General features: G+C 38.6%; 1 protein-coding gene across 1 annotated transcript in view; it reads right to left on the bottom strand.

Annotated features, from left to right (window-relative positions):
* The window catches only part of LOC101406742 (alpha-2-macroglobulin-like), a 70,271-nt gene extending 56,394 nt beyond the window's left edge, over positions 1-13,877 (bottom strand). The window contains exons 1-7 of the mRNA XM_087442778.1: positions 13,731-13,877; positions 12,682-12,865; positions 11,554-11,713; positions 11,407-11,459; positions 1,525-1,545; positions 1,047-1,215; positions 553-637 (exon numbers count right to left, since the gene is read on the bottom strand). Of these exons, the coding sequence (XP_087298904.1) occupies positions 553-637; positions 1,047-1,215; positions 1,525-1,545; positions 11,407-11,459; positions 11,554-11,713; positions 12,682-12,865; positions 13,731-13,840 (782 nt within the window). The 5' untranslated portion in view covers positions 13,841-13,877. The remainder of the gene's footprint in view (positions 1-552; positions 638-1,046; positions 1,216-1,524; positions 1,546-11,406; positions 11,460-11,553; positions 11,714-12,681; positions 12,866-13,730) is intronic.
* Between the last annotated feature and the right edge of the window lie 1,128 nt (positions 13,878-15,005).

The following is a 15,005-nucleotide window of genomic DNA, read 5'->3' as shown; positions in this document are numbered from 1 at the left end:
TAATAGCAATTTCAAATCATTTAGTCCAATATTCTTGTGTTTTTTTGATAAGGAAATGCAAGTTCATTTAAAGTCATACTTAAAGTCAAAGTGCAAGGACTGTGAACTCTTAGTTCTGTGCTCTTTCTACCACACCTTGAGGGGTCAGCACAATGCCACATCTGGTCCTTGAATTTCTTTACTTGTCCTGTCAAGTGGATCTTATCAAGTGCTTTTATATCTCCAAAGGTAGAGAACTCAATGTCGCCTAACACAATTCATTCCATCGTTGGAAAAACTTTGAGGTTATTAGAATGAACCCAACTTGTTTCTTCATACCACCAAGTTATGCAATGGATATTTCAGTAATAATGGATGTAGAGCAATAATTATAATGAGGAAAAGAAAGAAGAAAAGAAAATAATGCCATGAAGAGAAGGTTCTAGAGAAGGGACGAGAGATGCCCCAGGTATTTATATAAATTTTTATGGTGTTTCAACAAGATGTCATCCGAAATATTCTCAGTATTTGAGAGTATTTTAAGGGTAGAAAAAGAAACAAAAATTAACTCACATTCCACATACTGACACATTCACTTCTTCATCCAGTACAGTGATTACCTTTGGAACCTTTACTTGCACTTCAAATTTGGGAAGCACTATCGAAGGAGATAAGAGAAATGTGGCAGATTGGCAAATTATTTTTGTGGTTGCCTAAATGACAAACCAGTGCTCTGAAGTGGTGACTTCGCTTCTAACTACTTTTAAAATCTTAAGAGAACACCCAATAGAGCTATAACATTGAGTGGTTATAGATTGTATTAGTCCCAGGGAATCACAGAAGCCTCCACTGAAATAAGAGAAAACTTCCAAGTTAGGGAAAATAACTTGCTTTTAAAAAATCCCAAAACTTTTATGAAGTTCTTTGTTCATAGATGATGGTCCTGGTTAGAATCAGATGAAGCCCAACCTCATCCATGGGAACTGAAAGTATCCAAATGGATTCACACTGTAGTAACCAAAAGCTTTTGATCCCCACTTTCCCTTTCCAATCTTCCAAAATCATACCAAATTCCTCCACGGTGAAGGAGTGCTCTGTCTTTCCTCCTGATTGTTTTAGTATTACTATCTTGTAGGAGCCCTTAATGGGCTCTGATGACAGGCTGAAGGACAATTGTTTAAGACCATTCTTTAACGTGATATTCTGCCATTGCATAATTCGATTCATTCCAGGGTCCTAGATATATGAAACAGGTTATGACATATCAAAGTAAATAAAGAATTAGGGTCAATAATACATTTAGGAAGACAGCTGTATTAACGATAGATCATTTGGGAGAGTTCTAGTATTTTTCTTTGGAAAGAGAGAAATAGAAGCAGAATGAGGTACAACATCCCAGTTCTCTGGATAATGGGAGGATTTCAGATACGCAAAGGCTTCTTTCAATCTCTAGTGTCTTTGGAATATTGTCACAACCTTCCAAACAGCAATTTCCTCTCAATTTACTGATTGCTTTCTGAATATGGAATGCTTTAAGTTGCTTACCTCAATGTGAACCAGTGGAAACTAAAAAAGAAACGGAAAAAAATATTAGCTCAGAATTTTTCCTAATACAGCAAACATAAATAGACTTAAAGGACTGAATATTACAATAAGCGTTTCAGCCAAGATTAAAGGAAATTAATATCACGTAACAAAGTGACTTGCAAGACAGATCACCAAACAGAAGTTTTAAGTAGAAGTTCAAGAACTTGGAGAACTCAACCATATACATCAATGATAAAAAGAGATGGGAGGGGCCGGCCTGGTGGCATAGTGGTTAAGTGCCGCGCGCTCTGCTGCGTTGGTCCGGGATTTGGGTCCCAGGTGTGCACTGACGCACTGCTTGTCAAGCCATGCTGTGGCCATGTCCCATACAAAGTGGAGGAAGATGAGCATGGATCTTAGCCCTGGGCCAGTCTTCCTCAGCGAAAAGAGGAGGATTGGCATTGGTTATTAGCTTAGGGCTTATCTTCCTCAAAAGAAAAAAAAAAAAGGAATGGGAGAATGGAGATTTGGGGAGGCTTTTTGAGTAAGATCTCTCTGACATGCTGTAAGACTCATCCCTAGCCATAAGAGTAGAGTGACTATGTAATTTATGTCCAAATCAGGAAATTTTTGAGAGTGAAAGAAGATACTAATTATAATTATTTTCAGACAACATTCATAAAACAAGACTGTCCTGGGTCAACCAGGATCTATTGTTACCCTATACAAAGTACCTACTTCTCATTTTGGGTCTAATAAGTGTAGCTTCAAAGGGGTCACTGTGAGCATTTGATATGTGCCTCCTGCATTTAATTGGAGAGTGAACTAGTGCCTAACTCATGACCTAGAAATATAAGGGCAAGAAATGGCTGACTAGCTACTCTGGCTGCAGAACAAAGGAAAGTTGCTACTGCCTTGGGATTGATTTGCACTTTCAGAGGTTTTGCAAACAAAGAACACAGAAGTGTCTCCCATTGACCAGATGAGGCTCACACAGGAGAGAGAGCCAGTAAAAGGGTCATTTTAGATTCTGTGTAATTGGGCTATCTACAGAAGGAAACACATCTTAGGTGAAGATAAGTTGGAAGTGGACATCTGGATTTCTGGAGGTTGGAGAGGGAGTAAGCAACCACTGGACTAGAGCACATTTGCCTGGTGTAAGGAACTGTTGGTGATATATTAATGATGAGGGTCTCTGAAGAGTTCACAAAAAGTACACCATGAGAATATGAGTTAGCTTTAAACATCTACCTGGCCCAAAGGATGCAAAACCATCTCAGGACAGTACAAGTCAAGACAATTCTTTTTTTGCTCTCCTTCTTCAATCCTAGCAAGGTTAGAAAGCCCAGATACGGAGAGGACAGGGTAGTCACTTAAAGCTGAGAAAGAAGGAGGATCAGTGAATCCCTCTGGCCTGGCTTCCCACCTGCACAACAGTCCAGCTGTGAAAAAGAGGGAGAATATATAGCTTCAACTTAAGTTTGGAGTTTAGATTGATATATGGGACTTGACATTCCAATTAATGAAGAATACTGTGATTTTTAAAAATAATTATCTGAGAACAACCAGAAAAGTCATGAGATTGTCAGAGTTTTCATCTAGAGGCAGGGATGAGTACATTTCAAAGAACTGTGAAAGTAAAGTTGTGTTCAGATTATATTCCTAGAATTATGATTTTTTCAATGTACCAGATAATTTATGATCAAGCAAGTTTGTACAGGACAGTTATTTGTTAGAGAATACAACAAAATTATAAATAAAAGTTTATAGAATATTGAGTTAATCTGCTTTAAGAAGCCAATGAATGTTAGGAATAGTACAAGAAATAAAGATTCCAACAATCACAAGTGTGTTTTGTTATTTCCTAAAACAGAATTTGCTAACATTAGTTGTTTGCAGCTATCTAGTTTACAACATGCTGATTCAATACTTTTACAAATCAGGAAATGGAGATTAACAGAGTTGTGTGTTCTTATGATTCAGCTTCAAATATCATATGGCTTCCAGAATTCTTAGGCAGCCCTTTTTTTTTCAAAGTGTAGTCAGAAGACCAGCGGTAGATTTGTGGGCCTAGCACAAAACGACTGCCCAGAATTTCTGAGTGTCGGGCAGGAAAGCTGCACATGTTAGTTCTAACTCTGAACTAAAGTTTGAGAAGAGTAATAATAATAATAGCTAACATCAATTGTGGTTTTGCTCTGTGCAAGATATCATTCAGGACTGTCACATTCCTTATTTTGTTTAATCTTCAGTACAATCAGATGAGTACTAATATTATCCCCATTTTATGGATAAGAGAACTGAGGCATTATCAGGCTAAGAAACTTGATCAAGAAAGCACAGATGGTGCCGGCCCTGTGGCTTAGCGGTTAAGTGCGCGCGCTCCGCTGCTGCCGGCCCGACTTCGGATCCCGCGCGCGCACCAACGCACTGCTTCTCTGGCCGTGCTGAGCCCGCGGCCCACATGCAGCAACTAGAAGGATGTGCAGCTATGACATACAACTATCTGCTGGGGCTTTGGGGGAAAAAATAAATAAATAAAATTAAAAACAAAACAAAACAAAACAAGAAAGCACAGATGGAGGTTGGTAGAGCTAAGATTCAAACCCAAGCTGTCTGATTCCAGAGCCCACATTTTTAATAGTAAATCTTACTAGCAAATACCAACTGGAATCCTAACACTAACAAAACTAAAAAACAAAGCAGAACAACTCACTAAATGTTTTCTTGTAAGCAACCTAGATCCAGGAGAACATCAAACAGAAGTGAAAAACTAATTAAAAATAATTATGAAATGCTTCAAATGTAGTGCTCAGAGGACAAAACATAGCCCTAAATATTCCTGTGAATAAATTAAAAAACATGGAAATAAAGTATGTGTTCAACATAAGAAGTAAGAAAAAACTAAACCAAAAAGAAGTATTTGACAGAAAGTAATAAAGATAATAAATCATTCTAAAAATGGATTCTTTTGGTGGAATAAAAAATAAACTATTAGCTAACTTACTCAAAAAAAAGGGGAAAGGGACAAATACAGAAATCTAGAAATAATAGGGAAATAAGATATGGAGAAATTTAAAACTAGTATAAGAGATGATTCTACTCATTCCTAGGCAAATAAATGTTTTCCTAGAAAAATATAAATCACCAAAATGGCCCCAGAGGGGCGAGAAATTACAAACATATCAATTAGTATAGAAGAAATAAAAATATTTTCAAGTAATTACACTCTAAATAGGACTAGTCTTAAAGAATTTCATCAGAAAAATATATCAAATTTTTAAAAAACTGATAATAGCAATGGTATAGAGAATAGTATAACTAGAAAAAAGCTAACATCATATTATTAGAACTCACAAGAAAGCCCTTAAAACAAATCTTCAGACCGACCTTATATAATTATGCATCACATAATGACTTTTCAGTAAACAACAGGCCATATATACAACTGTGGTCCCATAAGATTAGTACCATATAGCCCAGGTGTATAGTAGGCTATTCAATCTAGGTTTCTGTAAGTACACTCTATGATGTTCGCACAAAAATGAAATTGCCTAACGATGCATTTCTCAGAATGTATCCCCCTTTTTAAGTGACATATGACTGTATATAAAGAACAACGCAAATATCTTATATACGATAGTATTAACAGAATTCCCTAGAACACGTTGTGATTATGCAGCAGTTAATTATTCTGGGAATACAAAGACTGCCCTATATGAGGGCAAATATTCCTATAATTCACTGTAGTAATACCTACATGATGACAGAAGAATATGATTATCTCCATGGACATTGAAAAAGCATTTGATAACATTCAACAACCTTCCTTTCAAAAATTCTTTAAGAAAGAATTCAATACTTCTATACCATCTCCAAGAAAAAACATATTTCAACACAAAAGTCAGAAACAAGACAAGGACGATCTTTATTACTTATTTTATTCAACTTGGTCTACAGGTACTGACTAGCAAAATTAGGTATTAGAAATAAAATTTATAAAAGTTGTAAAGAAGGAGGTAAAATTACTATTACTACTATTTTTGCAGATGATATGGCGTTAGCCTGGAAAACCCAATAGAATCCACTGAAAAAGTATTTCAAATAATAAAATAATTTTGTAAAGGTAGTAGTTTTTGACCTCATTTTCCCACCCTGTTACTCCCTCATGGTGATGTTGTTTCTTTTATAACAAAATTCTGAGTTTCTTGTCATTCATTGTATCCAACATTTTCTTATTCTCTCTTGTTATCACTCCCATTAGGCTTTGAACTCAACCTCCTACTGAAAGTGCTCTAACTGAGATGACCAAATGACTTTCCCATTGCTGTATCTAAAAAGTTCACTTTCTCAGTTCTTATTTTACTTGACCTATCAGCAGCTCCTGGCACCATTGATTATTTTCTCCAGACTCCTCTTTCTGTTCCTTCTCAGTGTTCTTTGTTGAATTTTGTTCATCTTCCCAATCTCTAAATTTTTAGTCCTCAGGGCTCAGTACCTTTTTTCCTCCCTGCTCTTTTTAAATCCATTCTTTTGAGTATTTCATCCACTTTCATGTTTAAATATTGTCTCTTTGCTTATGCCCATTTCATATTTCTCTCTCCATTGCCCAGAAGACATATTTTTCTTCTTTTCAAAACAAACTCCCCAAATTTTAAATTTTAAAAAGATAAGTGTAGGGGCTGTCCCAGTGGCGTAGTGGTTAAGTTCGCACGCTCCGCTACGGTGGCCCGGGGTTTGCAGGTTCATAGCCTGGGTGCGGACCTAAGCACCGCTTATCAAGCCATGCTGTAGAAGGTGTCCCACATAAAATAGAGGAAGATGGGCATGGATGTTAACCCAGGGCCAATCTTCCTCAGCAAAAAGAGGAGGATTATCAACAGATGTTAGCTCAGGCTAATATTCCTCACAAAAAAAAAAAAATGAGTATAAATGGAAGAAATAGAAGAGATATCTGTTAATCGGATAAGGAGATTCTACAGAAAACCTATAGCAAACATCACACCTAACAGTGTAACTTTAGTAGAATTCCCATAAAAGTCATAAACATACTTCTACTCAACATCATTCTGCAGGTCCTGGACAATAAGACCAGAAAAGAAAACTGGCTTATAAAAAGTGTGAAAGAAAACACAAACTGTTCAGATTATGTTATTGTCCACATGGATAAACTGATGGAATCTACTGATAAATTAGTAGGGCTAATAACATATTCATCAAGATCAATGTGAAAAAAATAATGGGATACTAAGAAAAAATAATAATCACTTAGAAAATGAGAAGGATAAATTAGAAAAATAGATTCAGTAATCCATTAGTAATAAAAATTATACTGTCTTTCTAATTTGTTAAAGGATGCACTAGATCGTATAAACCATTCTTAATTTAAAAGGATCATACATATGATCAAGTGAGATTTATCCTTGGGATGCAAAGATGGTTAAACATACTCAAATCAATAAATGTGATACACTACATTAACAAAATGAGGGATAAAAATCATATGATCATCTCAGTAGATGCAGAAAAAGCATTCTCATCACACACAAAAGAAGGCAACTGTAGGAGCTGATAGATATGTTAATTAGTCTGATTGTGGTGATCAATTCACAAGTTTTGATATATCAAAAACATATATCAAATACATATACATATATCAAAACTTCACATTGTACACCTTAAGTATATACGTTGTTTATTAGCCAAAAATAAATTAATTAATAAAATGTTCATCAACAGTAAAATAGATAAATAACCTGTGGTTTGTTCATGCAATGAAGAACTGTATGGTAGTTAAAATGATTAAACTATACTAGAGAAACATATAACAGCTTGGATAAATTTGAAAAGCATAATATAAATGAAAAAGCAAGTTACAGAATGATATATACAGACATACTTCATTTTATTGTGCTTTGCTTTGTTGTGCTTCACAGATATTGTTTTTTACAGATTGAAGGTTTGTGGTAACCCTGCATCGAGCAAGTCTATAGGCATCATTTTCCCAACAGCATTGGCTCACTTCATGTCTCTGTGTCACATTTTGGTAATTTCGCAATATTTCAAATTTTTCATTATTACTATCTTTGTTATGGTGATCTGTGATCAGTGATCTTTGATGTTACTATTGTAATTGTCTTGGGGTGCCACAAACCATGCCCATGTAAGATGGCAAACTTAATTGATAAATGTTCTGTGTGCTCCAACTGTTCTACCAACTGTCCATTTCCCCATCTCTCTCCCTTTCCTCAGGCCTCCCGATTCCCTGAGACACAACAATATTGAAATTAGGCCAATTAATAACCCTACAATGGCCTCTAAGTGTTCAAGTGAGAGGAAGAGTCACACATCTCTTACTTTAAATCAAAAGCTAGAAATGATTAAGCTTAGCAAGGAAGGTGTCGAAAGCCAAGACAGGCCAAAAGTTAGGCCTATTGCACCAAACAGTTAGAAAAGTTGTGAATGCAAAGGAAGTCTTTGAAGGAAATTAAAAATGCTACTCCAGTGAACACATGAATAGTAATAAAGTGAAACAGTCTTATTGCTGATATGGACAAAGTTTTAGTGGTCTGGATAGCAGATCAAACCAGCCACAGCATTCCCTTAAGACAAAGCCTAGTCCAGAGCAAGTCCTTAACTCTCTTCAATTCTATGAAGGCTGAGGGAGGTGAGGAAGCTGCAGAAAAAAAGTTTGAAGCTAGCAGAGGTTGGTTGATGAGGCTTTAGGAAAGAAGCCATCCCCATAACATAAAAGTGCAGGGTGAAGCAGCAAGTGCTGATGTAGAAGCTGCAGCAAGTGCTGATGTAGAAGCTGCAGCAAGTTATCTAGAAGATCCAGCTAAGACAATTCATGAAGGTGGCGACATTAAACAACAGATTTCCAATGTAGAAGAAGCAGCCTCATTTTGGAAGAAGATGCCATCTAGACTTTCATAGAGAGGAGAAGTCAATGCCTGGCTCCAAAGCTTCAAAGGACAGGCTGACTCTCTTGTTAGGGGCTAATGCAGCTGAAGGCTTTAAATTGGAGCCAATACTCATCTACCATTCAGAAAATCCTAGGGCCCTTAAGAATTATGCTAAATCTACTCGGCCTGTGCTCTATAAATGGAACAACAAAGCCTGGATGACAGCACATCTGTTTACAACGTGGTTTACTGAATATTTTAAGCCCACTGTTGAGAGCTACTGCTCAGAAAAAAAGATTCCTTTCAAAATATTACTGCTCATTGACAATGCAACTGATCACCCAAGAGCTCTGATGGAGATGTACAGTGAGATTAATGTTGTTTTCATGCCTGCTAACATAACATTCATTCTATAGCCCATGGATCAAGGAGTAATTTTGATCAAGCCTTATTATTTAAGAAATACATTTCACAGGGCTATAGCGGCCATAGATAGTGATTCTTCTGATGAATCTGGGCAAAGTCAATTGAAAACCTTCTGGGAAGGATTCACCATTCTAGATGCCATTAAGAGCATTCTTGATTCATGGGAAGAGGTCAAAATATCAACATTAACAAGAGTTTGGAAGAAGCTGATTCCGACTCTCACAGATGCTTTGAGAGGTTCAAGACTTCAGTGGAGGAAGTAACTGCAGATGTGGAAACAGCAAGAGAACTAGAATTAGATGTGGAGCCTGAAGTTGTGACTGACTTGCTGCAATCTCATGATAAAACTTGAATGGATGAGAAGTTGCTTCTTATGGATGAGCAAAGAAAGTGGTTTCTTGAGATGAAATCTACTCCTGCTGAAGATACTGTGAAGATTATTGAAATGACAACAAAGATTTAGAATATTACATAAACTTAGCTGATAAAGCAGCAGCAGGGTTTGAGAGAATTGACTCCAATTCTGAAAGAAGTTCTACTGTGGGTAGATGCTGTCAAGCAACACTGCATGCTACAGAGAAATCGTTAATGAAAGGAAGAATCAATTGATGTGGCAAACTCGATTGTTGTCATTGCCACAGCCACTCCAACCTTCAGCAACCACTGCACTGATCAGTCAGCAGCCGTCAACATCAAGGCAAGACCCTCCACCAGCAAAAAGATTAGACTTGCTGAAGGCTTAGATGATGGTTAGTGTTTTTTAGCAATAAAGTATTTTTTAATTAAGGTCCGTGCATTGTTTTTTAGACATAATGCTGTTGCACACGTAATAGACTACAGTATAGTGTAAACATAACTTTTATATGCACTGGGAAACCAAAAAATTCACATGACTTGCTTTATTGAGATACTCACTTTATTTTGGTGGTCTGGAACCAAACTTGCAATATTTATGAGATATGCCTGTACTTTATTACCATTTATAAAAATTTGAAAAAAGTATGCAGAACAATACCATAATAGTTTAAGGATGCCAATCTCTGTCTCTGTCTCTCTGTTTCTTTCTCTTTATATATGTATATACATATATATGTATACCTATGTATACATATATAAATATACACATATACTATGTATATACGCACTGTATGTATGTAGCATTTAGTAAAATAAAAAACATGTACAGCAATTATAAATACCAAATTCAGGATAGTGGCCATCTATGATGAGGAAGGGAGGAGTAATATGATAAAGGAAGGGTACACAGGGGAGTTTCACATTTTTCTTTAATGTCTTACTTCTATAAAAATGATGCGAATATGCGAAAATGTTAACATTAAATTAATCACAATTTTGGGTATAGATACTTGTGAAATTATTCTCAATACCTGTCTGTGTGCTTTAAATATATCACAGCATCAAAAAAGTGCAGAGATCGGAAGTAACGGGTGGAGACAGTGTGTGTAGTAAATTCTTTCATAGAGGTTGGTTATGAAGGGGAACAGAGAAATGGAGTGGTATTTGGAAAGGGGTGTGATGTCTAGGGAACTTTTTATATTTAACTTTTTTTTTTTAATAAGGTGCTAGTAGCAAAGTGTGGAGCCTGTTACGAACTACCCCACAGAGGGAGATACAATGATGGAGGAGAAGAAGAGAACAATTGGGAGCTCTTGAGAAAGTAAGAGAGGATGGGCTGAGAAGCACAGCTAGAGGAGTTGGCTTTGAATTGGAACAGGGATAGTTCTTTCATTGTAACAGAGGTAGAGACAAAGAATACAGGTAAAGATGAAGAACAGTTAGTACAGTGGGGATTTACTGTTTTTTTTCTTGATGATGTTTGAGGTGAAGTTGACTAAAGTGGTAGGGTAAGGATTGTGCTAGGTTTGATGAGACAGGGGCATAAAAAATTACCTCGATGAATTGGAACCTAGTGGTTTCCCTCAGTTTCTGGGATCCATGTAAGTCTTTTGGATTATTTTGCACCACAAGGGAAGAGGAGGCATTTTCCAAAATGTCAAAAAGTGAATTTTCCATAAGGACTCTCTCTTGAGTTTAATTTGATTGAAAGAAATGTGACACTGATTGCATACTTGAGTCTGTGGTGTAAGATTCAGACCAATGACACATCTCTTGAATAAGATATTTGTCTTGAGGGAGAGACAACTAGTCCAATACAGTTTTATAGAAGTCTAAGCGGAACTTTAAAGCAGTGGAGGCGTAGAGGAGGTGTAAAGCTTTTGAGGATTTATGTGATTAAATGGTATTAAGGGCCAAACTGTCTATTTTACCTGTGTATGTCCCCCCTATGCTTAATACCTATCCTTCTAAACAATAAATGTAGTAGACTGATATCTAGTTGACTGAGAAGTGCAGAAGAAGAAAAATTCATTCTCTTTCCCTTTTGGTAACACCATTCGTGAAAACCTGCTTTTCTGGTTGGGTTAACTGTTTTCTGCTACTATTGATTTCAGGTTTGCTGAAGCAAAAATCCCTTATAGTCTTCTTCTTGCTCTCCATTGCCACTGACTGTCTCCCAAACCACTGATATACACACATACAAAAGACTCACCAACTCATTCAGTGGGTGAAAAGTTTTATCCACAGAGACAATTCGAAACTTAACTGAAAAAGAGAAATTTTCCTAGTGAGACCATTTGGGTAACATACTGAGGAAGACATCTCATTTCTGGAATTACCCCACCATAGAGTTTCATACCTGACTGTCCTGGTGTGTAGATTTTTTTGTCTGTCTGAATAAAGACAAGACTTTCTGTCTTCTTCACCAGCACTGTAGTCCTTTTCCTGAATTCATGCGTTGGTCCTTTTATCTGGACAGAGAGGAATACTTCATCCTCAGAAGAAGAGGATCTTGGGAGCTAAGAACAAAAAAGATCATAAGAGCCTTCACAACCTCTCCCTGGAGGCCTTAGTATTTATTTCTTTCCTGTTTTCCTTCAGAATCACAGGAAGGTAAGTAGGGGGCATTAATTATTACTTAAACATGAAGTGGAGGAGAATAATTATGAAAGAAGTGTAACAAATGAAACCCAAATTTCCATGTGACTCAACAGTAGTAATTAAAACATAGTCAACTTTATGGAGTAAATATTATAATCTTACTTAAAAAGTAGATCCACCTCTGAAAATTATGGGAAAGGAAAAAATTAATATTCTAATAATGGTAGGAGTTATGTCTTTTTTTTTTGTGAGGAAGATCAACCTTGAGCTAACATCTGCGAATCCTCCTTTTTTGCTGAGGAAGATTGGCCCTAGGCTAACATCCGTGCCCATCTTCCTCTACTTTACATGGAACGCCGCCACAGCATGACTTGACAAGTGGTGCATCGGTGCATGCCCAGGATCCGAACCCGGGCTGTCACAGCAGAGCACCTGTACTTAACTGCTACAGCGTCAGGCCAGCCCAGTGGGAGTTATGTCTTGAGAATGGGTTGTCCCAAGAAGAAACTGGAAATTTCCTCAGGGTGTCAAATATATGTAGAAGGTGGGGGTCCTCATGAGTTCTGGTATTATTTTAAAGTTTTCACCTTACTATTAGAAACACCCCAAAGTATCTAACTTATTCTTTGTCTGGCTAGTAGGATTTTTGTGGGAATTAAACAGAAAATTAGCATGTCTATAAGTATTGCCTCTCTCCCATTCTGGTATGGGAAATCTATATTTTGTTCCTTTGCTGGGGTAAACTTTCTAGGTCTCTCTTTGAAGTCATTGATATCCTTCTAAATTAATTCCCTGATACAGAAAACCAATCTCCGACCATAAGAATTACATTAAAGAAAAGAAAGAAAGAAAAAAAAACAAAACAGAGATAGGTAGCTGTACTCACAGTGAAGGAGACACAGTGGAATAAGTCCTTGTCAGCTATGAGGTCATTGAAGAGGCTCCTTTTCCCCTTGGTAGACTCCAAGGAAGCACTTACAGTCACTGTCTCATTCAGGCATCTCAGAAGGAGACAGCTTTTCTCGGGAGTCTCAACATGGAATGAGGAGGGGACCAGCACCATATACTGCCTGGAAAGGAAGGTGTTTAGGTCAGTGGAAGACATATTATCATCCATGATTGTGGTTTCATTGCAATAATTATTGGCATTCTTAGTTCTACACTCAGAGAAAGCAGGTTGACAACATATTATGGCCAAATGGCAAGAAAATTGTTGTCTCTCGTCATTGGTAAGGGTAATATTTCAGTCTATGCGGTGATATCCCACTCAAGGTGACTTCTAAAGATGTGATAATTTTATGTGCTTATCTCACTAAACTCTCAACACTCAAATTCCTGAACTTACTTTTTTAAAGGAAAAAATGGGAGGAATAATTATTTACTACATAAAAATATAGAGTTAAGATTATTCTCAACAAGTCTGGGAGAGAAGTCAAGATGGTGGCGTAAGCAGATTCTGAACTCACCTCCTCCCATGGACACAGCCAATTTACAACTACTTGTGGAAAAATTACCCCTGAGACAGAACTGAAAACTGGATAAGAGGAACTCCTGCAACAACGGACAATCCTAACTGAGGTAGAAGAGGCAGAAACTCCCTTCTGCAGAGGAAAAATGCCACCTTCACAAGCCGCAGCGCCTCACGGCTGCCAGGGAGCAGCGCACAGGTCCGCAGCCTCCCTGGAGGAGCGGGGCCCTGAGCCAGGGAGCGCCCCCGCTGTGGGCATTTTGTGGACCCAGCACAATTGAGATGAGTGGCATAATATCTGACTTTGCCTGCTACTAAAACATTGGGGAGTACCCCCAGAAAAACTGGTTCATAAAGAAATTAAAACTGGCTCTTAAAGGGCCCATGCACAAACTCACCCATTTCAGAAAGCAACCTAAAATCACCAGAAAGAAAGGTGCACAGTGCTTTGGTGAAAAGAGACTCACCTGATAGGCCCTGAGTGCATCTTGGTGAGAGGTGAGACCTCTCCGGGGACTGGGACATTGGGGGTCGCCCATGTAGTGGCCTGGTGTGGGCGTGCTGACACAGACGCCATTGGAGTTCTCCCTGGGGCCTGCTAGCCCAGGGTCTGCCCCACCCACTACAGCACCAATTTAATCCAGCTCAGCCAGGGCAGGCAGCCCACCCTAGAGACTGGCCCCACCCAACAACAAGCCCTCAGGCAACTTGTGGGCTTGCATAGATTGGTGACTGTTTTCTCTGCAGCCTGGCAACTGAGCTGACTTCAGTGGGGCAGGGCTTGCACAAGGAGCGGGTGGAGAGTGTGGGGAGGTGGTGGAGTGTATGGGGCTCCCGCCATGGAGAGACTGGGTCCACTTCAGGAGGTCGGGGCATGCACACGGGGCAGGACTGTGTTGACTATGTGTGTGGACCTGTGAGCAGCAGGGCTTGTCAGCTGCAGAAGACTTGAGCTTCTCAAAGACCCACATAGGGGGTTTGCCCCACCTTCCAAAGCCTGAAACAATTGGGTGCTCCCATGCCTGAGGCCAGCCCCACCCAGCTGCAATCCTCAGAGAGCTGACAAGACACCTAAAGGCTGGAGGCTTATAGCAACTGTAAGCCCCTGAGCCTAACAACCTGCCACGCTGGGGCCTACTCACTTAAAAGAAATACTGCAACACAAATGTGGTATTAGAACTTGCAGCCAACTGTGCTGGGGCTCCCACACCTGATAAAGAGACTGAAGGGCCCACAACAACTACAAACAGCTGAGCATTACAACAGCTGGCCAGGAGCATAACTCGGCCTCCCTGGGTACCTACAGGGAGAGCAAACAGGCCACAACAGAAGGATACACATAGCCCACATAGGGGTCACCCCCAGAACATTGAGAACTGAGGGAAGCACACTGCAGGCCTCCTAAGGCATCACTTACATAAGGTGACCTATCCAAGAGCAGGAGATGCAGCTGACCTACCTAATACATAGACACAAGCACAGGGAAGAAGGCAAAATGAGGAGGCAAAGGAATACATTCCAAGTAAGGGAACAGGACAAAACCCCAGAAAAGGAACTAAGTGAAACAGAAATGAGCAACCTACCTGACAGAGAGTTCAAACAAAGAGTGTTAAGGACGCTCACTGATGTGGGGAGAAGAATAGATGAACTCAGTGAGAATGTCAACAAAGAAATGGAAGATATGAAAAAGAACCAATCAGAAACGAAGAATACAATACTGGAAAAGAAAAATTCACTAGAGG

This window comes from Ceratotherium simum, chromosome 17 (genome assembly GCF_057802395.1).
Source record: "Ceratotherium simum simum isolate JZ-2026a chromosome 17, ASM5780239v1, whole genome shotgun sequence".
NCBI lineage: Eukaryota > Metazoa > Chordata > Mammalia > Perissodactyla > Rhinocerotidae > Ceratotherium > Ceratotherium simum.
The sequence above is the reverse complement of the archived record's forward strand: the minus strand, read 5'-3'. Positions and strand labels throughout refer to the sequence as shown.